This window comes from Littorina saxatilis, linkage group LG6 (assembly GCF_037325665.1).
Source record: "Littorina saxatilis isolate snail1 linkage group LG6, US_GU_Lsax_2.0, whole genome shotgun sequence".
NCBI lineage: Eukaryota > Metazoa > Mollusca > Gastropoda > Littorinimorpha > Littorinidae > Littorina > Littorina saxatilis.
In genome coordinates, this window is record NC_090250.1 from 24019766 (window position 1) to 24044765 (window position 25000).

Genomic DNA, 25000 nt, shown 5'->3' on the forward strand with positions numbered 1-25000 from the left:
GCTCTGAAAACTAAAAATATTAAAATTATGATTAAAATAAAATTTCCGAAATCGATTTAAAAACAATTTCATCTTATTCCTTGTCCGTTCCTGATTCCAAAAAACATATAGATATGATATGTATGGATTAAAAACACATTCAGAGAGTTAAAAAGAATAGAGATATAGAAAAGCGTGTTATCCTCCTCAGCGCAACCGCTACCGCGCTTTTCTGGATTGTTAATTTCACTGCCTTTGCCACGAGCGGTGGACAGACGATGCTACGAGTGTACGGTCTTGCGGAAAAAATGCAATGCGTTCAGTTTCATTCTGTGAGTTCGACTGAGCTTGACTAAATGTTGTATTTTCGCCTTACGCGACTTGTTATTGTTTGTATTAGGCTCCTGGCAGTTCCACTTTCTGAGCAGAACGTAATTGAATTTCTCTGAAAAGTGGGTGGGTTTTTTTTATGGGGGGGGGGGGGGGGGATGGGTGCTCAAAAAGAGAGAGAGGGGAGACAGAGAAAGTGATAGTGAGAGACGGAGGGGGGGGGGGGGGGGGGGGGGGGTGAGGGAAAGGCAGGCGGACGGACAAACGAAGTGAAAACAATTGCTTTGTATTGTATGGAAAGCAGGGTTAGGGTGAAATGTTGATGTGGGTTTAAAAAAAACCACTTGTTTATTTTTACGATTTAAATAGATATAATTTATACGAAATATCAATATACATTAATATCAATATATATTAAATGCTTGATATCTATCAAAACTCCTTCTAGCTCATTCTCTAGATGGGTTTGTTTCAAAGTATTTGGTAATGCATTTGTCCCCAGTACTTAATGCTGGATTATTGCAATAAAAGGAGGAGAAGGGAGACAGGAAAGGGGAGAAATTAGGCTTTATAGTGGGGCGGCTTAGCCCACATGTTCAAAAGAATTGTGCATTTTGTTATACAAGCACCAAATTTGGTACATATGTACATTAATATGTTGTGAACATTTTCAGATATTGGGCCACTTGAAATTCTCTCTATATGTCCGCCATATTGGATTTCAAAATGGCCGCCACTTAAAATCTACATTTGCTATTATCTCTGGACATAATGGAGCTAATGACTTGGTTCTGGTGTCTAAATGTATGTTTTGGGGGGCAAGGAATCCAATGGTACCAATGTCAACTTAATATTATCTATCACAGTCTGTTATATAATTGTATTTGGAAATTAGCTAGGCAAATATTGGATTCAACACAATACTTTGAAAAGAATGCCTTAGTTCTGTAAATGTCTTGGGTATAATACTGACATGCTACATGGTCTATTATCTGAGGCTATGTGTATACTGACATTCTACAATGGTCTGGTATTTGAGGCTAGGTATGTACCGGTACTGAAGATACGTGTACATAAACAGTGTGATGTTAACAAGTTCAGCATTGCCACAATTACATGTATGTTGTTGACTCATCGTCATGTGCAGTCCCCTTAACACACACAGAGGGCTGTGCACTGAAGGGCAGCCTTTTTGCACTTGCAGCGCCTCACGCACCCTTTCTTGCACTTGCAAGAAACCAGCTAAATGCAGCTGTGAGCTGCTTCAGGTAGCCTGGTCCAGTAAGGTGTGTACTGTCCTTCTCCAGTCCTTCACCAACCCCAGTTGGTTGGTGGAGGGAGCTCTGGTGCTGGCAGCAGTATCTGACCCCACACATGTCCACCTTGATACTCTGCCCTCTTGACATGTTCCTCCAGAGCTGCCTTCGTTGAAGGGATGAGCTGCACATTGTTCTTCCTTGCAAAGATTTTCCTCCTGGCCTTGTCAATGTCTGTGCATTTGCTGGTTCGATCATACAACAGGATCACGAACTTCTCGATCATGCGCATTGCATCGTCTGGTATGTCACACGGTGTAGAGGACAGCAGCAGCAGCGCCTCAGTGAGTTCTGGCAGTACCGTCCAGACTGCACACGCAGTCTTCTTACCACGTCTAGCAAAACTAGACACAGTGTCGCATCCAGTTAGAGCGTGGAACATTGGCAGTGCACGAGCCTTCTCTCGTCCCAGTCCAGCTGCTATTTCATGTGCTGCATACTAGGTATCGGAAACGCTGGCCTGTTCCAAATGCCAGCCACAGTTTGTCTTCTGGTTGCAACTCCTGTACCAGGGACACTGCCAGCACCACATCACCGGTGTCTATGGTCTGGGTGAGAATTGCATGGTGTCCATGCTGGGCTGCGTGAGATGCTTGCAGCAACATCAGACTGTCAGCTTCTTCATGGTTACATGGGGCGAGTGAGGTCAGATCTGGCAGTAGTGGCTTGCTGAGCACTGCCTCTCCATCAGTAATGATGAGTTGCTTGTCCTCCTGGTCGAACCATTCAATGAGAGCTGCTGAGAGGAACCTGAACACCTCGGTCTTGTTGCTGTCTACTCGTAGGAAGTTCTGCCAGTTTCCTGGTCCGGCTGCAGCAGCCACCACACGTGTCCGCACGCCTTGTCTCCGCTTTGCACATGTACTACCTTTCAGTGAATCAGCAAGGTAAGTATTCCAGACCAGAGCCAGGCGTGACACTGTTTGCGGCTTCGTGGACATATATGGGATGACGATCTGTTGTGCATACTCTTCAGAGGTCTTTGATGCAGCCGGCTTCAGCATCTGGTCGATGGCTGCTCCATCAAGCACAAAACAGGTTGTGACAGTAGTCTCTGTCTTTGCGTCGGAGACTTCTTCCAAGCATGTGAGGAGATCACTCTTGGTACCAGTGCAGAGGCTTCCACCATCAGACAATGCAGGAGGACATGCCTGATTCTCGTGACGAAAGAACTCCTCGAGGTTTCCATCTGTCTGGCAGCCAATGTACATGCGTGCGAAGAGTTCACGGTCATTCCTGAGGGAGGCGAGCTGTTACTGACCTTTAACTTTGCTCTGGCTTCTTGGAGTGGAAATGCTGAACACGTTCAGCTTGTTACGAGAAATGGGGTCGTCCACTGCCTTTGTTCTGTCCAACAGACACTCTCTGGTGAAAGCCTCGAACTGCTCTTGGCCAATCCTCTTGGCATTCATCACGGTCTCCACGGCAGCAGGACCTGCGATCTCCTTTGTGTCCAGTTTGACTACATCCTGACTCTCCTCCTCGAATGGGTCGCCCATCTCCTCTATGACACCAACGAGAGAGCAAACATCTTTCACAAATGAGGCCTGTACACTTGGCGTCTGATCATGATGACGTGTGTCTGCTGTTTGCCGTCTCCAGTGTTGGCTCCCATCCTGGAATTCTTCGATCACCCTGGCAACTTCTGGTCCCGCAACTATCCAGCGACGTAGGGCACTAGGGTTGTCAGTGAGCCCAACTGCTCCTCCGTCTCCTTTGATGCAGCCATTATTCTGCTCATGTGCCTGGTCAATCGGGATTGAAGACGAGAACACTCTCTGTGTTTTCTGAACGGTGAAGTGGCTTTCCCTGAATTTCCTGGATACATCTGGGTGTTTGGTGGTGAGTTCGGCCATGTCCTTCAGGTGCACTGGTATCCACCTAGCATAGTGGGTGTGATCCAGTGCTCTGTCAGAGCATCGAGGTACATCATTAACGATCCCTGCCTGAAAGAACGCACATACACTTGAACCAACATTTCTAGTTCCAGCACGGTTGCCCAGTAGTGAAACTAGGGGATGTCTTCTCCTCTCTGGCAACACCAGTCTTCAAACTCGGGAAGGTCCTCTGCATCCCTGGTTTCTCCCAGACAGTAGTGCTTGTAGGCACAGTGTTGCAGGATGTACAGTGCTGCTGCAGTCAATGTCAAATGTAGATCATAAAGCAGCCATGTAAAGTAAAACAGCCATTTTGAAATCCAATATGGCGGCAAATACTTGACAATACCAAGTGGCAATTGGTACCATTGGATTCCTTGCCCCCCCAAAAATACATTTGGATACCAGAATCAAGTCAATAGCTGCATTATGTCCAGAGATAATAGCAAACGTAGGTTTCAAGTGGCGGCCATTTTGAAATCCAATATGGCGGACATATAGAGAGAATTTTAAGTGGCCCAATATCTGAAAATATTCGCAACATATCAATGTACATTTGTGCCAAATTTGGTGCTTGTATAACAAAATGCACAATTCTTTTGCTACGCTGCTGCACTATTACCCAATATCTACAGGACCATAGATTTTTGCTAGAGATTGAAGCTTATGAACATTTTAAAGAAAGAAATTGCTCATTACGACGCACACCTGACCACATTTTTTTGTGACAGTTGCTGACGTTAACATATCATGACATTGCGGTTTCGTGTCTGTCGCCTTTCAAGTTCTGGTTTAGCAGTTTAAAAGGTCGCACGCGACAGCACAGAACTGATACACCAGCGATAAGAGTAAAGGCGCGAGGGAAAGAGGAGGAGGAGCTCGGCGGCGGGGTAAGGTTGCTACCACAGAAAGGAAGAGACTGGAAGTGCTGAGTACTGGCTGCAAACAAATATGTTTATAATACACACAAAAATGTAAAAACAAAAACAAACAAGAACACAAAATAGCACAAAGCGACGGAAAACATACAAAAACAAAAAGCAAGGAAAGCAGAGGCAAGCAAAATATAACGAGGCAAAAAAACTACAACACAAGAGACAAACCAAACAAACTCTCTCTTTCTCTCTATATTTCTCTCTCTCCCCCCCCCCCCCTCCCTCTCTTTCTTTTTTTCTTCTTATTTTATAGACCTGGCACATGTTGATGGCTATATACGCTTAACAATCCCGACCTGGCACATGTTGATGGCTATATACGCTAAACAATCCCGACCTGGCACATGTTGATGGCTATATACGCTTAACAATCCCGACCTGGCACATGTTGATGGCTATAAATTATACGCTTAACAATCCCGACCTGGCACATGTTGATGGCTATATACGCTTGGCAATCCCGTTAAAAAGAATAAAAGAAAAGAAAAAAACGTTAAATATGATACCCCTCTTAATTTTATCCTCGATGCAACAGAAGACTTTTGTTTACTTCAAGTGCTCTGTAACTTTTTTTTAAGACGAACTCCTAGATCCTGTGACGTCAATGATAAAATGGAAAGGTTGAAGAGGTGTTGTGGCGATAGTAAAAATTCAAAATGAGACCTCCCTTTGACAGGAAACAACAAGCAAGGCTCTTCGGATCATTGACAGCCGTGTGTTTTGTTATTTTCATGTTTTTCATCATACCGGTCTATTTTAAATGACTTCAAAGAAAAACTGTAAAGTAAGAATGGATTCATAGACAACGTTTAACTGGGCGGAAACCAAACTTTTCTTCATCTTAATTGCTTTAAACAGGTTTAGCGACAGTGTTAGCGAATTTTTTTTCTTTTTGCCTACGCACTGTGTGTGTATACAGAGATACTTTGTGTTGTAGGCAGGTGCGCAGGCAAAGCTCGATTTTAATTGGACGTCTAGGTTTCGTTTTCATTTTAATGGGGGGAATTTTGAGGGAGAACAAAATCTGTTTGCCTGCATACGAAATGTCGCCGTAGATACGCATTCTTCTCATTGTTGTGTGTGCTATGTCTGCATTTCAGTTTTAGTGTCCACCTGTCAGCTTGTCTGTCTGTCTGTGCGTGTGTTTGTCTATCTGTCTGTGTGGCTGCCTGTCGACACCCCTTCCCCCCCTCTCTCTCTCTCTCTCTCTCTCTCTCTCTCTCTCTCTCTCTCTCTCTCTCTCTCTCTCTCTCTCTCTCTCTCTCTCTCTCTCTCTCTCTCGATCTCTCTCTCTCTCTCTCCATATCTCCCTCTCCCTCTCTCTCCCCCCTCTCTCTCCCCTCTCTCTCTCGCCATCTCTCTCTCTCTCCCTCTCTCTCTCTCTCTTTCTCTCTCGATCTCTCTCTCTCTCCATATCTCCCTCTCCCTCTCTCTCTCCCCTCTGTCTCCCCTCTCTCTCTCGCCATCTCTCTCTCTCTCCATCTCTCTCTATCTCTCTCCCCTCTCTCTCCCCTCTCTCTCCATCTCTCTCTCTCTCTCTCTCTCTCTCTCTCTCTCTCTCTCTCTCTCTCTCTCTTTTTCTCTCACTACCGTCTGTCTTTCTGTCTGTCAGTCTGCCTGCCTGACTTTTTTCTCAACTCTTTTTCTATCCCGTCTATTAATGTCCCTGTTTACTCAAACCAGCAGGAGACTGACACAGCAACAGCAACAACAAAACAAAAGAAACAACACACCAAACAACCAAAACAACAGCAACACATAAACATGCTTTTTCAGCATGGCAAACGCCACACCGACAAAAACACCAATCCAACCTCGCCATCAGGGCACATGCACTATACTATACCTCCCACAACCAGAAATTAGTCTTTTAAATTCTCTCTCCCGTAAAGTGACCACCTCAGTGCATTCTCCGTCATTTATGACCTTCTTGCGAAGAGAAGCAAAAATGCAGGGATTAACTGCTTGAAGTATTCTCCGTGTAACAGTCACGGTCGATGCTGACAACTGATCAGTGGAATTTCTTGCTTCAGAGCTTCACAATGGAGTTTAAGTGGATTCTGATACTCGGTGATTTTTGTGTGTGGGTTAATGATGCATGGTTATGATTTGTGGGGGAAAAGGGTGTTGTTTTTCCTCTGGTGGTAGTAATGATTCGGGAAATATTGGTGATGTTTTGGTTTTTTTTAGCTTGATGAATGTTACAGTTTTGGAGAGAGTGGGACAGATATGGGGAATAGAGAGAGGGAGAGGGCTAGCACAAGTGAGAGAGAGAGAGAGAGAGAGAGAGAGAGAGAGAGAGAGAGAGAGAGAGAGAGAGAGAGAGAGAGAGAGAGAGAGAGAGAGAGAGAGAGAGAGACTCGGACACACACACGCACACACACTCACATATACACACACACACGCACACGCACACACACACACACACACACAGCGACAGAGCAATAACATTTTCCACAACTCCTTTAGCCTTCAAGCCCTTGTTTTATATTGTCGCCGTAATGTCTATTTGGACAACACTCCAAAATGGGCTGAACTGCCGTCCGATTAAAACATGTCAACTCATGATCTACACTGCAGTCAGAAGTGGGGCGATACATGCAGGCGGTCACATACACTATAGTAGTGTAGTGCCTCAGACAGAATATTTTTTTTAAAGAGACACTATCCCGTCAGAAGAGCACCAAAGGTACATTCCTCCTCATTTTAAGGGGTCATGTTCACCACTAAACACCTGTCCAGGATTGGGGATAGGTGCTCGTCGAAGGGAACAAAAACACTATACCTTCAACACCCCCCCCCCCCCCCCCCCCTCCCCTCTCCTTCCCAGCGGGCTATCCCGCCGCCTTCTTTTGGTTTAAAATAGTGTTTTATTCAACAATTTATGGATATAACTTCTTTTTTTTTTAAAACCATATTTCGGTTCAACAAAAAGCTATAAATTCATAGTGGCCTCCTTGAAAATTACATGACCTTTTTAAGAGAGCTTTGAAGAAGCTCCCTTGACGTTTCGTGGTTTTCAAGTTCGGCTGCGCAATGGTTCCAATGAAAGTGCGGATTTGAATTACTGGTCACAAAGCGCCTTTAAATGCGTTCAGCGTTCAGGCCAGCCGCCAGTTCTGTGACGACAATGCGGCCAGAAGGGGTCCAACGTTAACAAATATAGAACACTTCATTCTGTGTTGTCTAGCCGTATCTGGCTCTTACCTGACTGTCCGCCTTGATAATAGTTTTGGGACATACACTATCTCAACGGACGTGCAGTCGAGTCGAACGTGTCAAAAGTCAGTTAGTCTGGTTCACGTAAATAGTTCTTTGTTTATAAAAAAAAAAAATAAAAAAAATGTCGCCTACAGCTGCGTTCAGATGAGATGCGTTTTAAGTGCACTTTTTCCTCATTGTAGATGTTTTTCTTTGACTGGTTTGTTTTGTTTTTATTTCAACTCGGTAGGGAATGTTTTCATTTTCCTTGAATCAGATTTAAAAGAATAATCCAGTGGCAGACTTTCAAAATATAAACAAGGCTGCTTGCATTGTTCACAGAGTTCAAAGGAGCTGGTTTAATTGCTTCGTAATTGCTGCTGCTCCTGTTGCATTGTTATGCTGGTTGTTGTTTTTTAAACACCACACAAACACAAAACACAAAAACACCACCAATATTTACAAGTAGTCAGGTCGTCATTTCCCGATTTTGACCTTACCCCCTCAAAAAATACCTCGGAGAATGTTTTGACTGTTTTGAACTCTGTGATGTCTGTAGATTACAGATCCGACGGATGACACTCTGTCATCCTTGGGCATTTTGATGTATTCAAGATGGCGGACAAGATGGATTCCAGACTGCAAAATAGTCGAAACTGCATGCTATAAACTAGCAGAACTGTATTTATTTATGTTTTCCGGGAGATAAAACGGGAGTTAATATGCATAACAACAGTTACATGATTAGCAGACACTATAACCCGAATGGCTGGTCTGTTGAGGGACCGTTAAAACTGGTTAACGGAGCAGGATGATATAGTTAGTTTTAGCAATATATTTTTTCAGTTACAGCTAATGGTTTAAGCTTATATGTGTTGTGGGCTTTGATTACTGTTGCACTTTGCTTGACCTTCATCGCATTTCAAGGTCATATGAATGTCAAATGTTCATTCAAATGATAAAGGATTATACTATTTTTGAAGATAAAATGACGAAATGTCTTCTTAAAACTTGCCATGAATAAAAACGTTCACCAACACTGAAGGTCACACGTTTTCAAGGTCAAACAATTTCAAGGTCATATATTTTAATGTCTGCAAAACCATCACTTAGCACGTGCATCACTACAAAGATCACTGTCAAGAAGACGAAACTGAGATTGTATGGCAATGTAACAAGAACAGGCGGGCTCTCCAAGACCATCTTACAGGGTATGGTGCGCGGAAAGAGAAGATAGAGAAGACAAATGAACAGAGGGACAGATATCATTACAGAGTGGATTGGGAAATGTTTTGCAACTTCCCAAAAATTGCTCACAGCCGCCAGAGGTGGAGACAGCTTATGAAGCGCTCGTCGTTGAAGTGACCCTACCATCCTGGTGGGTTCCAGAATCAATGAGTGACTTGGTCGGTGAGCAAGCAGATAACAACTTAATCCTGGAAAAGTGGCTGTAATACCCAGAATAACTTAAAGTTATCTTGTGCTCTTTAAAAAAAAAAAAATCTAGTCAGGTGAGGAATGTATACATCAGACGAAAGGCCTTGTAAGGTGTCACAGCGCCAAGCGATTGACACCATATACACAGTGTTGTGTCAGTTAGTGACGCCCCGAGGAGGTGTATTAGGCGTCATGTCAAGAGGCTAAACCTGATGTACCATGTCTCATATACAAAAGACCTCTATCTCATAACGTAAAGGTCATGGCGACGAACCAGGGATACTGGTTAGTATGCACTTTACCTCGCCGATGACCACACAGGATGATGTGTAGTTTACCACTCCAGATGACCAGGCGGGATGACCACGCTGGTTTACCACACAAGATGACATGGTCATGCAGTGAGTTTCCAGTTTGAGGGCAGCCACCATCGATCCTTTTTTCAATTGCCGAAATGGTAGCGGATGACTATGCCTGATGACCAATAAATGACCACGCCCGATGATTACGCAGGATGTCATGTAGATTACCAGTACGGGTGACCGGTGAGAATTGCCAGTGCGGATGACCAGTGTGGATGACCTGTGCAGATGACCATGAAGGATGACCAGTGCAGATGACCAGTGCGGATTACCGGTGCGGATGTCCAGTGCAGATGATCATGAAACATGACCAGTGGGGATGACGAGTGCGGATGATTAGCGCGGATGACCGGTGCAGATTATCATGGACGATGACTAGTGCAGATGACCAGTACAGATGATCATGAAGGATGACCTGTGCGGATGACCAGTGCAGATGATCATGAAGGATGAATAGTGCGGATGACCGATGCGGATGATCACAAAAGGATGACCAGTGCGGATGACCGCAAATGATGACCAGTGTGGATGACCGATCCAGATGACCAGTGCTGGTGACCGGTGAAGGTGACTGTTGCACATACCCAGTGCGGATGACTACGATGGATGACCAGTGCGGATTTGTGCAATTTCGAAGGAGTAGACATCGACATAAGATGGCACTCGCACATTGACCGACTGCGCAACCACAGCATGCTGTTGCACATGGTAAATTTCTCCACAGCCACACTTCAAAATTAGCATGACTTCAGTTGGTGTAGGTTCTACTCCAGGCGGTTTTCTGCCCATCCTACAACCACCCAGAGTCAACCGGATCAAGATTTGGAAGATCCCCGTAGAATTGCAATACAGCCCTTTTCAGATGGACGTTCAGCAATGGGCTGATGTGGGCGGTAGTTTTTGATTTATGTGGACTGGTGCTTGGAGGTTCTAGCTAGCCAGGTTTCATATCTCTCACGTGATATGTTGTTTGAGATTTTGCACCTGTAGCACTCGCTTACAAACTGCGACATTTGCTGAAAGACTTCACCGATTTTCACGCATGGATCTTCTGCAGAGAAATTAAGCACTCCTACGAACACACTGGTTAATGAACAGCTGTCACAAGATGGCATACGCTTCCATCTAAAATAGCTCTATCGTCTGGTAAACAATCAAATCGCGGAGAAAACTAGTCTCTCACGATGTTCTTTGATCATCGCCCGCCATTTTGTAAGATCAATTTACAAGTTTTATCTTCGACAGTGAAACCTGTGCTTTGGAACACCATACGCACTAATCACAAGTCCACGAATAACACAGGTTTCACATCTTCTCAGCCTGGATGTAATTCCATATACACCCATGTGCAAATTGTTTCCATTTAGCAGAATGAAACACGTCAAATGCCTTTGTTTTTTGTCTTGGAAGAGGAGCTCAAGTACGGACACGGACAACACTACAGGCCATACTGTACGTGTCGTCATATTACTCATTACGTTTTCCCGACGTCATGAAGTTATGACGCCATTCTAGCCCTTTTTTCTATGGAATGCCTTTTGTGTCTAAACAAAAAAATCAACATTTGCTAATTTTCCTATAATTAATTTTGTCTCAATTTGCCCAAGGATTTAAAGATGTCATCCTGCGGATTTGTAAACTTCAGGAGTTAAACTACCCAAAACCATTAAAACATTTTCCGAGGTATTTTTCAAGGGGTTATTGCCCTGCCGTAAGGACTATAACCTTTATAATGATGCAGTGAGCAAAACTTCACAGCAGTTGAAGCGCATACAGACACGTTCCTGTACGTTCCTGTACGTTCTGTGTTTCTTTAGAGAGCCGCAAGGTTTCACATTCCTATGATTTTGTGTGAGGATGTCATTGAGTTGTACCCACTCTGGTTATGTACTCAGTGGTAGATGTAGCGGTAGATGGGAAATGCCAAGCCTACCACAATTTATGGCACTGTCCATCTGTTCGGGGTTTCACCTTGCAGACTCTCATGTTGTTTTATTTCAGCGGAGATACGTTGTGCACCTGTGCACTCATTCGGCCGTAGAGTAACAATAACACAGGTGGCACACTTTTTTGTAAGCTTACGTCGACGTCTGACTTTCTGGTTTAGTGCTCAGTTAGCTGCAAAGATCATCCTGGGGATAACGCACATATACAGTTGAACCTGCCCTTATGACCACCTCTCGAAAGCAACCACCTGTCCGCAACGACCACCCCAAAGGATCCCCGACAAATTTGTGTCTATAGTAGTCACCTTTCCATAAAGACCAGTTGTCTATAACGATCACTTTTGGTCGGTCCCTTGGGTGGCCGTTACTGACAGGTTCTACTGTAGTTTGTATACAAGTACTTGTTTATCAGGTATGTAGGAAGATATACTCTGAGTAGGTCTGGTCAGCCTTTGCCAACCCAAGGCAAAAGGGCTGTAGCGGCGTCAATCCCCCCCTCCCTCCCCCCCCCTCCCCCCACACCGATTCCTACGCCATTCGTCATGTACCCTTACCTCCGAACGTGATTTTTTTCTTTCACGTACGACTGAGTTTCTGACTGTTTCTTTTTTACATGGGCTTTTGATTGTTCTAAAATAGCTGACACTGAGTAAAAACAACAATCGAATGTCAATCCTGTAACACGACCAAGTTTGAAGGGTTGGGGTGGAGGACCGTTACATAATCCTCACAGCTTTAGTGGAGGATATATGATCAACTCTTCGTTCAGTTACATCCCCGAACAATCAGTGACATCAAACAGTAATATTCCATAAGCTTGTATTGCATGGGGAATATCTTCTGCTGGCTACAACGAACAGACTTCATAACAAATCGAATACTGAAAATGTACATCAAATTAATGTCCAAAACAAATGGCACCCCCCGCGGATTAGGGGGAAGAATTTACCCGATGCTCTCCAGCATGTCGTAAGAGGCGACTAACGGATTCTGTTTCTCCTTTTACCCTTGTTAAGTGTTTCTTGTATAGAATTCGAATATAGTCAATTTTTGTAAAGATTTTAGTCAAGCAGTATGTAAGAAATGTTAAGTCCTTTGTACTGGAAACTTGCATTTTCCCAGTAAGGTAATAATATATTGTACTACGTTGCAAGCCCCTGGAGAAATTTTTTGATTAGTGCTTTTGTGAACAAGAAACAATTGACAAGTGGCTCTATCCCATCTCCCCCCTTTCCCCGTCGCGATATAACCTTCGTGGTTGAAAACGACGTTAAACACCAAAATAAAGTAAAGTAAACAAATGGCGCGGAAAATTATCCAGTGAGTTTCGCTGCCACAGACGAAAAGAAATGCGTTTTAAGAAATCATTACAGGAACTTATGTAAAAGGACGTCTTATATAATTATTGCGGCTTCAGCAAATATAAAAGGAAGATAATCCAGACAAGCATCGCATGTAACAAAACGTTTGTATTCTTTTAACGACAATGGTATCTAAACAAAAAATGTTCTATTTGGTCAAAGACCAGGGAATCTATGCAATGGTGTCAAACAGTGTTGTGTACACAAGACTAGCAGATTAACCCCAAACAGCCTTACTCTCTGGTCACATATTTCATTCTTTACCCTAACAGCCCGCAGCTACTGTACTTGCTACTGTAAAGTATAATAGTACAAGAGTACCCTTGACACGGCAGTGTTTTTTGAACGCACCCTACTTTCTGTGTTATCTGTAACATTTGTCTCACAAAAACGGCTACAGAGGAACCCCTTGTGTTAAGACCTTGAGAAATCTGAGAAAATCAGGTCTTAAAAAGAAGGAAGTTTTAAAATGGGGGTAAATTTACAGAGGTTATGAGACAAAAAATCTGAAAAATCAAGGTCGTAAAGGAGGGAGGGGGGGGATTGGAGTCTTAAATTGGGGGGGGGGGTCTTAAACAGGAGGTTTCATTGTACACATAGTGGATAAAAAAGACAATAGAGTTGTGTAACACTGCACAACAGGGGTGTCTGGCAGACAGGAAGACAGCTTTTCTCCACCTCTCTATTTCTCATTGTCTGAGACCTCTTTGCTGAGACTGTGAAGTGGTGAACACAATGTGTCGGTTTTGCCAGGGCGAGGTGGAGGGAGGCTCACGGGTGGTCCCTTGTCAGGTATGGGTTAATGAGAGAGGTTGACTTGGGTTTGCCTGAGATGGGGGTTGCAGAGAGAGAGAGAGAGAGAAAGCCGAGAGAGAGAGAGAGAGAGAGAGAGAGAGAGAGAGAGAGAGAGAGAGAGAGAGAGAGAAGAGAGAGAGAGAGAGAGAGAGAGAGAGAGAGAGAGAGAGAGAGAGAGAGAGAGAGAGAGAAAACCGCAGACGCAGATAGTTTATTCATTTGGCCATTGCCACTTATGAGAGAGAGAGTGCGCGCGCGTGTGTGTGTGTGTGTGTGTGTGCGTGTGTGTGTGTGTGGTTGGGCACGGAGTCGCATGTTTGTGGGCCTGGGGAGGAAAGTTGTACGTGCACATGGACTTAGCTTCGAAATAGGGCAACAAACAGGTGCACACTGCGCACGATGGCTGCCTAAATGGCTGCCTAAAAGCGGTCATGCACGTAAAGACCCACTCGGGAAAATAAAGAGTGTAGGTGGGAGATTCAGCCCATGAATGCAGAAGAAGAAGAAGAAGAAGAAATGGAGTTAAAGAGATCTCTGGGTGTCAAATTTCACAGGACGGATTAAAATCATGCAAAAAATATCATTGCCATGCTGTGTTGTCGCTGTCGCTTTTATACCCGCTACTGTTTAATTTCTTCAATGTAGCATTGCACTTACGCCCCTTTTTTCTGGCTTCCACCTAGTTTCTTTTTCTGTTACTCAATATAATTTTGGCGTGAGAACACGATACAGTGTCACGTTCTCTCCCTTAAACATATTAGTTTGGAGAAGTTGTTTTCATTTGTTAAATAGTTTCATTTCATCCATCCTTGCTTGAACAGTATCTCATGTCATTTGTCAACTCATGTCTTAACTTTTTTTCTGATTTGTTTTTAATATAGTTTTTCTCATTTTGTTTTCATTTCAGTTCCCTATGACAGTGTGTGACCAGGCGGTCAACCTGCCCTTGCCACAACTGGACAACGCAGAGGAGCAGCACTCTGGACCCCCGTCTACCCCCAGTGACCCCAACTTCCACCCCAACCAGGCAGCAAAACACACCAGAAGCACTTGTCAGCAGGATGACCCAGAAACATTCGATTCTAGTGCCTCATGTGCTGCTACGTCACACGCTGTAGAAACGAGCTGTGCAGCCGACCAGGATGAGTTCACACATGTCAGCCATGGCGGGGCACTGCCCCAAAGAGGACGAGATCAGATAGGGAGTGAGGTGAATGTCGTCAAACCACTGAGAGTGATGGACAATTTAGGACTCGATGGCGAGTCGGGACGCAATAAGGACATATCTGAATTCAAGTCGGAAAGCGAAGACCAAAGTTCAAAGCTCGTTGACAATCTTACAGTAAACAGCAAAAGTGCACCAACTTGTGAAGAGGACTTTATTACATCCGTCAACACGCTTTCGGGGTACAGTTTCGACGTTGGCAAAACACCAGAGCGCCAAATGAAAAGTTCAAGCGGAGAAGGAAGTGGTTCAAGTGCACACTATGAAGAGCCAGTCAGTGTGGACAACGATGACAATCTGGGAGCGGAATACCTGCTGGCACTTACAGAGGAGCCCAGTGCGAGAGAACCTTCAGACACTCGTAAGAACGCTGGGAAAGGGCAGCATTCACGGAGAGCTAGAGGCGGTCGCAGGGACGTTGAAAAGGAGATGTGTTTACGGGACGTGGAGGTGCAGACTGTTTCTGGGGGTACACTGAGTCCCTCCCATCTCTCTCTTCCAGTGGAGGCGGCATGCCAGACAGCTTTTCGTGCAGAGCCTGCAGCTACTGTCGACGCTGTACATTATGACGACATAAAGTCCTCAGCTTTCTGTGAATCAGATGACGTTACCATCATCAAACCCCCGCCCATGTTTTGCGATTCAGACCGAGAATCGAAAAGTCCGTCTCCGCCTGCTCCGGTCTCTAACGTTGATGGAGATGCTTACTCTAGTCATACAGCCGACGTCGGCAAAACAAAACGGCCTGAGTGTCTGAATTTAAACGTTCCTGGTGGTACAAACTTGCTCGCGGTCGAAGATAAACTAGAGAATAAAAGAGATGTCAGTCAAGGAGCGAAATCAAAGAAGGGAAACCCCGACACTTCACCGAACTTTGCAGGCGTAACGAATTTTCCTACTACAACAAGAACGGACACTTTCGATTTCGAAGAGTCGAGTGATTTCCCAAAGAACCCGTCAGTTCCAACAGAACCACCCAACAGATGCAATCTAGAGCAGCATGGAAACGTCGAGCAAGATGATTCCAAGGACCCAGCCTTAGTCCGTGAAGAAGACAATCACCAAGACCTTGCAACGACTGCTAGTGAAGCAACGCCAAAGAATGTCCAGCTAAACAGTTCCGGAGACGATCAAAGTCATCCCTGTATGGGTCTCGACGAACAAGTGGAACCTTCCATCAGGCAACAGCACGACTGTGGTAAAGGTCACAGAAAACCTCCTGCATCACACAAGGAAGAAGGAAGCTCTGAACAAGGCCATAGTACCAGTGTAAACCTTTGTAACGAAGGCATCGCGGAGTCTGCCAAGGACCGAAAGGACCACATAAGTTCAGGACCCTCAGAAAAAGGAGGCAAAACAAGTGAAGGGAGAAAGGGTGCCTCCAGCAAAGACAAAAGGTCTTCTGAAAAAGGCCGCCCTTCCAAAACGCAAGAGCATCTTAAGAAGAGTCATACACGCAGGGAGACAGAAGGTGTATTAGAAACCGTCAGTTCGGGAAAGCAGACAGTGGAGAAGACAATCAAAACTACAACGGACAATGCAACAAAGATTGAAAAAGGTGACAAAGGGACTAAGGCTAAAACGAAGAAAGCCTCAGACTTAAACGAAGCAGAGAAGCCTTCAGAGGACAGACCAGAGACCTCCACAGTTCGCAAACCTGAAGAAAAACGAGAGGAGAAATCAACAGATGCCGCAGAAAATACAGTCACAACGGAGAGCGGAGCAGAAAATACACAGAGAGGAACAGAGAAAACAGAAAAGGGCGTTACTGGAGTATCCGCAGGCACCGAAAAAGCAACAGAAAACACTGCAGCAAACGTCAGCAGGACAACAGAAGAAGCACAGAAGAACGCAGCAGAAGCGAGAGACAGGGAGAACTTCAGGTTCAGTGTGGACGAGGTGCCCGAGATGCAGGTGATGGTCAACTCACTGACCCCGGTCCTGCAGCGTCGCAAGGCCGCCGCACGTCGCAGCAACTCACACAGCGGCGTCGCGGGGGGTAGCAGCAGCAACGACAACACCCCATGTAGCGAGGACCTTCAGAAACTCCTGGCAGCCTTCGTCGCCCACGCCGAGGAAGAACAAGCAAAGGAGGAAAAAGAGAAGAGCGAAGCTGTCAAGACACAGACTACCGGGGACAGCGAAGTTGTCATAAGACAGACGCCTGGGGATCAGAAGCGGGAACGTTCAGCAGAGAAGAAGACTCTTTCGTGCAAGATGCCGGGCGAGTCTACCGCAGCTGACCCCTGTCAGGATGGAGGGAGCGGTCTCTTCATCAAACCCAAATTTGCCCGAACCTGGCACGGCCCGGTGCAAGCCGGTGGCGGCCGAGCAGCTCCTCGAATGGGCTTAGCTATGATGACCTCCGACACGGCGGCCTTGACCTTGGGTCACGCTGTACGCGGTGGAGGTCGCGGAGGTCAGAGCGGCATTGTGCACGTGCACACCCTGCCTGTCATCTCGCGCACCTTACTGGACGCAATGCACAAGCGCTACTGCAGCTACCAGTACTCCGCCTCCAACGCGGGGGGCATGACCCCCTTGCCCCCGCCCAAACCCCCGGAGACGTCCTTGACCTTCAGCCTGCCCCCTTCGCTGGCCTCCGCGCCCTTGAAGAAGCTGCCGCTGAACTCTGAAGGCGAGTCGGACACCGGGAGCTCTGCCGCCACCAGCAGTACCCAGTCGTCACCGCGGACCCCGCACACTGGGCAAGATGGCGGTGAAGCTTGTGGTGGTGATGGTGGTGATGATGCGGATGGGCAGCACAGTGAGCTGCCGTCACCTGACAGTTCTCCTGCGACGTCTGAGGTACGTTCTGTTCGTCTGCTCTGTGTGTCTAGCTTGTTGAACATCTTAAACAAATGAGACAGAGCGCTCTTATGAGATCTCATGAACTAAGGGAAGTAAGCGTTCTAAATGCGTACTCCTATACCGCATCACGGTTGGCCTAGTGGTAAGGCGTCCTCACAGTGAGCGGGAGGTCGTGGGTTCGAACCCCGGTCGGGTCATACCTGAGACTTTAAAATGGGCAATCTAGTGGCTGCTCCGCCTGGCGTCTGGCATTATGGGGTTAGTGCTAGGACTGGTTGATCCGGTGTCAGAATAATGTGACTGGGTGAGACATGAAGCCTGTGCTGCGACTTCTGTCTTGTGTGTGGCGCACGTTAAATGTCAAAGCAGCACCGCCCTGATATCACCCTTCGTGGTGGACGGGCGTTAAGCAAACAAAACACACACAAAAAACAAATGCGTACTCCTATACACATGCTGTTTGCATTTAGAGCGTTTCCTAGCTTGTGCACTTTCAGAGGCGGTCGTCCGTTCACAGGAATTCGCGGGAATCAACGAAAGCGAAAATATCATTTCTTCTGGTAAAAAGAGTTCCGATCACCGTCTCAGGTCTGGCGAGACTGCTCCATTCCATGGTCGCATACCAAAAGCAAACAGCCTGGGTGCGACCTGGGCACCGTGGGAATCGTTTAATGAATTAAATTAGTAAATTTCCAGAAATTAATTTTAACAAAACAAGCACATCCAACTCACACCAACGTAAGATGTTGATTTTGTATATATGGGATATGTCCAAGTAGAGGAATGGTCTTATCTCGAGCAAAAGCCTGGTCAGATCTGAGACGGTGAGCCCAATTGTTTTCACGAGGCGGAGTGGGCCTTTAACACTTTGCTTTCGTGACCCTGCTTCAGGAGAAGGTCAGATACTGTGTTCAAAAGTCAGACATTATAATTTAATTGTCCTGAGAGAGAAAACTACGAATACGCGTTATTTGATGACCTGTTAGTTTTCTTCTGACCTTTTTTTCGTCAGACATGTGTGTTGTTGTGTTGTCAACCGCCAGTTTGCGTATGGTTCTTGTTTGGTTCCTGCTTTTACGAAATGTGTCCTTTGTTGCTTTAATAATAATTACACGAATATGATTTTGGTTTGGCACGACCGCACCCCGTGTGTTTATACGGGCGTGTGTGTGTGTGTGTGTTTGTGTTCGTGTGTGTGCGTGTGAGTGTATGTGTGTGCCGGGTGCGTGCGTGCGTGCGTGTGTGTCAGTGTGTGTGTGCCTTGTTTCATGGTGACTAACATGGTCTCGGTCAGACCTGTGCATGGAGTTGGTGGTATAATAATGCGCGACAAGCTGTGAAAGTGGGAGATAACGTCGCTAACTGCGAGTCAGTGGAAGTTTGGTCTTGTTTGTTTGCATCGCAGTGTAGTTTGTGCAGATAACATGACATTTTGTCCCGCCTTTCCTGTCAACAAGTTGCAGCTAAGTTGGCAGCTGTTTTCAATCAAGCTATCCACTTCTTTTCTGCCTACTTGTGTAGCAGTTCTGTGTGTGTGTGTGTGTGTGTGTGTGTGTGTGTGTGTGTGTGTGTGTGTGTGTGTGTGTCACGGTGTGTGTCACGGTGTGTGTCACGGTGTGTGTGTGTCACTGTGTGTGTGTGTGTGTGTCACTGTGTGTGTGTGTGTGTGTGTGTGTGTGCGCGTGCGTGCGTGAATGCGTGAGTGCGTACGTGCGTGTGTGTGTCTGTCTATCTGTCCGCCTGTCCGTCCCCGAATCCTTCTATGCACTTGTCTGTCTGTCAATCTGTCTGTCTGCCTGTCCGTTTGCCCATGGCCATTGCAGCTACATAGATAATGAGGCATATCATGATATGTTTCCACATGGCAATATCCCTTAAAATATACACTAGTCTGATCTGATCAAGTAATATTAGATGGTTCAACCTCATCGACTCTTCTTTCCCCTCCCTCGGTTTCACACCCACCTGCCCTCGGCTCCCCCAATCCCTCGCCGACCCCCACCAGCCCCACACGACCGACCATTAAGATGATTTGGCGTGGTAATGTAAACCAACATGACCACAGAGCAAAACGAGCGCGTCAAGTTTGTTTGAAACAGAACGAATTTGACCAACCCGAGACTAATCATGTTTTCAAATCATGGTTGCACTCCTCCTTCTCGTTGTTTATGGGTCAGAAGTGACCTACTGTACTGACCTAAGGCCACATAGTACTGGAGGTAGGCCGCAGACAGGGAGACACGGCTTAGCCTAGTTAGAGCTTGACCTCCACATTTAGCGTTTTGGTGTCTTTAATGAATAGGCGCTCGAATCAGGTGGACTTCAGGTGGGATTTGTTTTTCTTCATGAAATCTTAGTTTACGTGATTTCTATTATTCTGTGTGTCCGCAGACACAATGTGCTTGTCTACCGCTCATGATTTGAAGTTAAAAAATACTGTGAAATAGACACTGCATTTACAATGGTTTGACTAAGTGTGGTTGTACATTTCCCAAGACAGTGCCGATCTGGCAACTAGCACGAACTCAGTGTTCGGGAAATGTGTAAAGATGCACACCTACATTTCTGTCTGATGTTCTGTAGTACAAGGATTCCGGGACTTTAATCCCGCGGACAAGATTTTAACTTAAGATATTAAGATTATAAGCAAGATTTAAGTACCGACTGTGGTACGCCGTAAATTATGTGACTAGTGTTTTGAGTATGCCGAGAACAAAACAGAGAATAAGATCGATGCTGAATCGGTTTCGTATGACCATTGGGTTCTTAAGGAAAGAAACAACATTTTAAAAAAAAAAAAAGTAGATACAAGGATATAATTATATACTATTTCATTGTGTCTGCTTTTATCTGGACTTGTATCATTGTTCCCTTCTTTGCCTAGTTGACTGCTGCAGAGTTAAATGTATTTTTTTCTGACGATTTCGGTTTGCTTTAACAGAACCTCTCCATATGTATCCTGTTCTTCAATGGCTAATAATGTTCACAAAATTAAAATTGTAACTATTTCAAGCGCCTTTGTATGAAATCAACTCGGTGACTAGCAGTCCAGCCGGTCAGGTATGCATGCATTTTCACGACAACCCTCTCTGTGTTGCGGGCCGTTAAAAGTCAAGGGCGACAACCAAGTTGTGTGTATGTGACGGTGTGCACACGTGTGTTCTCTCCTCTTCCCTCTCTTACCTGTCCCTGTGTCCCCCTCCCCCTGCGGGGCCGCCTTTTTGCTTCTCCCGTGCCGGCCGGCCCGACCGTAGAGGGGGGGACAGTAGTCAGTCGTGTGTAGTCAGTTACCTCCATGTGTGTTGGTGTGTGTGTGATGTGAAATTCGATCTGGATATTTTTGTCATCAAGTGCCAGCCGGTGACATTTCTGTGTGTAATTGTGTGAAGTAAGACTGACTTCAGTGTCGAAAGGGTTAAAAAGTGGATGTCACATAAGTCCTGCCAAGGGGAGTTTGAGTGCGGGAGGAAACAAATCTGGTCAGACTCGCTTTCTTGTTTGTCCAGGGAGGGTACAGCGCGTGCGTCTCATCCTCCGTCGTAGGGACATTTTTTCCTCCTTTCGGCCCTGTGATTTTTTGTAGCTTTTTTAAAATTCACCACGAACCTCTCATTGTTCTCTGCTTTTCTTCTCTTTATGTGTAGTGCTTTTCTTGTCTGCTTGTATTGTGTGTGTGTGTGTGTGTGTGTGTGTGTGTGTGTGTGTGTGTGTGTGTGTGTGTGTGTGTGTGTGTGTGTGTGTGTGTGTGTGTGTGTTCTTGCTTTTCTTCTCTTTGCCTGCTTTGCTTTTCTTGTCTACTTTTAGCTTCGTTTTTTTAGGGGTACAGATATATTTACAAAGAATACAAACCCTTGTTTGAGAATGTCTACCGTACGCCAGACCAGTTCAATTTTCTGTCTCATAGTGTTCATCTTCAGACGTCGTTTCCAGTGTTTCTTTTTATAATGTCGCTTATACTTATAAGCTCAAAAGGGTTCAAGAAGCATACGAGTGTATTTTCAAAATAAAGATTTCTGTACGATCCTGTAGTCAGGTCTATGCTTATTTTCTTACCATCGTAACCCCCTTGATAAAAACGTGTGGGCTTTTTCCCTCCCCTTCTGTCATCTTCTTCTTCTCCTCCGGCCTTCAGCGTAACTGAAAAATAAGCTTTTCCACAAATTTTTTTTATTTCTTTTCTCTGATGTAAACTCTGTGTGTGTGTGTGTGTGTGTGTGTGTGTGTGTGTGTGTGTGTGTGTGTGTGTGTGTGTGTGTGCAATGCGTGTGAAGTGAGGTGTGAAATAGTGGGCAGTTGCCGCTACATTAGTACGGTACGGTACTTTGACCAACTGACACAGCTCATTAACCTGACGGTCAGGTCAACAGCTCGCGACCTGTCTCTTTAGTCTTGGTCTGATCTCGTTCTCTCTCGTTAGTCTGTTGTTCTTTATTTATTGTATTTAGGATAGGAAACGCCGCTTGTAGGTTAAATAGTATGCAAAACTAAAGATTCAAATCCTAAATCGAGGAATACCAAAAAAAACTTTGAATTGTTTGATAAGAATAGAAAACAAGGAACGAGGAGAAAGTTGATGACTTTCAAAATATTGCAACCACGCTTAAAAAACCACAAGCGATCCCCATTTTCTCAAAAATGGTTTGAATCCTTGCAAACAGGGCTTTAATGGCAGCTCGTGCGTTGCCCCTTTAGGAATGAGCAGCCGCCAAGTTATTCCTGGTGACACGAGTGTTTGCGGATGCAATTTTGTGTAAACATGGCCCGTACGTGCGGTCAAAATGACAGAATGAACGGGCGAATTCATCGGCCCACTTTTTGAACCCAGATCCTTGTAAGTGGGAGATATTTTTAAAATAAATGTCATCGGTACACCCACGGCTCTACATCATAAAACAGTGTGCGTAGTAATCTTCCGGCTCGGAAAATGATTCCCTGCAAGCATCTGGTTTGTAGGCTAAGTAGGTTAAAAGCTTCTGGTAAACTATCGTACAAGTATGAGTACTTCTGCAGGAAGTGTGAGAGAGAGAGAGAGAGAGAGAGAGAGAGAGAGAGAGAGAGAGAGAGAGAGAGAGTATGTGTGTGCGTGCGTGCGTGCGTGGGTGTGTACGTGGGTTATGTGTGTGTCTATGTGTGTTAAAAGACCTACAAATAAATGGCCTTCTTTGTTCGTGTTCAGCGTTTTTAAATGCCAAGCATGCCATAAAAACCGCAGAATTCAAAGTTTTTCTTTACAGACACGTAACAGTCCATGCGGATTAAATCATATTTTTTACAGTAACGTCGTCATCAAAAACATTTATGACAGTCGAACATTATAAAACTATGCAGACGACAATTAAGCTTGAAAATAGCGCGTGCATTGTTTTTTTGGGGGGGAAGGAAACCTTATCCAATACATATGGTATGAGGAAAACTGTTTCAAATGTTGAATAGAAAGAAACAAGCGGCAGTAGGCCTACAACAAAACTCAAACTGTTAACGTTACCGTGCTAAGACTGTGTGCTTTCAGTGGTATTGTTTAAAGTACTCCAGAATGCGGCTTATCTTCGGGATTTCAAAATGGATTGTGTTTGTGATTGTGAGTGCTCGCTCTTTGTGCACAAAAGAAAAAATATGTTAATTATATATGTGACGACGCATCAACGTGAACTGCAAGACGTCACCATGACGTAACTCAATGTGATGAAAACGTGGAGAACATACGTGCATTTTGACAACACTGTGACGTACGTTGCAATGACGTACGCTAAATGACGTCACGATGACAGACTTCTGCGTGGCTTTCTTTTTTCTATGTCGCCAAGCGGTCCCGGACAATTCGGCAAAGGTGATCTTTGATTTAATATGCTAGCTGTTGGTGGTGATCGTCGTGGTGGTGGTGATTATTATGAGGTATAGAGCAGGTTTTATAAATTCATTAGAGAGGCAGTCGGTAAGCCAGCTGGTAGGTAAGGGAGGGGGAGATATAGGCCTACTGTGCCGGTTCCTTCAACCAACACACATTTCTATTCTTAAAGCTGTCTTCTATCTATGACTACTTGAACCGGGGCTAGGAGTTTGAAAAGATTGGGCTGAGAAACCTGTACATAATTCTGTAAAGCGAAGGCGGCCTGAAACTCGACCTACACTGGGGTCACTGCCTCAATAACCATGACAGCTCATTCAACGCTTGACTTTTGCGCTGGTAGCTCAGGGCTGAGCATAGGGGAAGGGCCCCTAATATGGACCACTTTTTTTTTATTGCTGATAACTAGCTTGTTTTCGTGCAAAGAAGTTTCATTTTGTGTTTGGTAGTCCTTCTTTCTTAGGTGAACCGTTAGGCCTAATTAGAGTAAAATAGCTTTGATACACATTCAGCAAAAATTAAATACAGAAAAAATCACAAAGGGTCCATATTAGGAGCCTGGGCGCCTAATATGGACCAGTGAAGCGGCCTTCACGAATCACTGTAAAAAGCCCCCTATATTTCAAAATAACATGATACAAATTAGTGTACAAGTCAGCCTAATTAAAATATGCTCTAGATTGATCTGTTTCGGGTTGATGAGAGCATTATTTGAAGCACACCAGGAAACTAAAGAAGCTTATCAAAAACAGAGTGAAAATAAGTGAAATTATCAACTTCCACGAAAAGAAGACTTTTCGTTGCATTTTTTTTTAAATCTCGAGGGCTAGTTATAGGTTATTACCAGCAAGCTTCTTAACGAATTAATGAAAATAGCCTTTAGCTTTTATTTTCTTCGATTTGTTGAAGGTGGTCCATATTAGGGGACTCGCACATACTTTGAGATTTTGCTATTATTTTTTTGTTTGCAGTAGAAACTCGGGGTCAACACTGCTAAAATGTAACAAATACGGTTTAAGCTGTCATAGCCATTTCTGTTTGAAAAAAGCTTTGGCTGTAGACAGAAACGAGTCCGTTTTAGGCGGCAAATTTAGAGTGAACGCTGCCAAAAGTGAAAACCGAGAAAAAGCCTAACGGTTTTGAGATTTGTGTTTCTGCAACTGTTTTGACATGTGCAAGTTATCCAAAGAGGGTGAATACAGCGAATAAAACTTTTTTGAGCGCTCTAGCGCCGTTAGTTGGTGGTGGTCCATATTAGGAGCCGGTACATATTAGGAGCCCTTCCCCTACTTAATTTTCAAGAGGGAATGAGGGGGGAAAAATGAGATTCGAACCCAGAACCTCCAGATTTCGGGCCGATGTCCTGACCGCAAGGCTACTCCAACAGTTCTATAAACGATGACAATTTTAATTTTATGCTACGGTGGAATTTCTGTTCATGCGTTGCAAAAACGTCAAAATTGCCTTTAAAATTCTCCGTTATTTTGCAAACACGTTTCAAGGAATTGCAGCACATGTTTACGCCGCCATGCTACACCATAGATGCTGTTTGAAGAATAGCACAAAATAAAATCATCATT

The 25000-nt window shown here is 44.9% G+C and overlaps 1 protein-coding gene across 2 annotated transcripts in view; it reads left to right on the plus strand.

The window, feature by feature from the left end:
- The window catches only part of LOC138968799 (serine-rich adhesin for platelets-like), a 275839-nt gene that overhangs the window by 91722 nt on the left and 159117 nt on the right, over window positions 1–25000 (plus strand). For both annotated transcript variants that reach the window (XM_070341443.1, XM_070341444.1), the window contains one exon: window positions 14447–17572. In XM_070341443.1, the coding sequence (XP_070197544.1) occupies window positions 14447–17572 (3126 nt within the window). The remainder of the gene's footprint in view (window positions 1–14446; window positions 17573–25000) is intronic.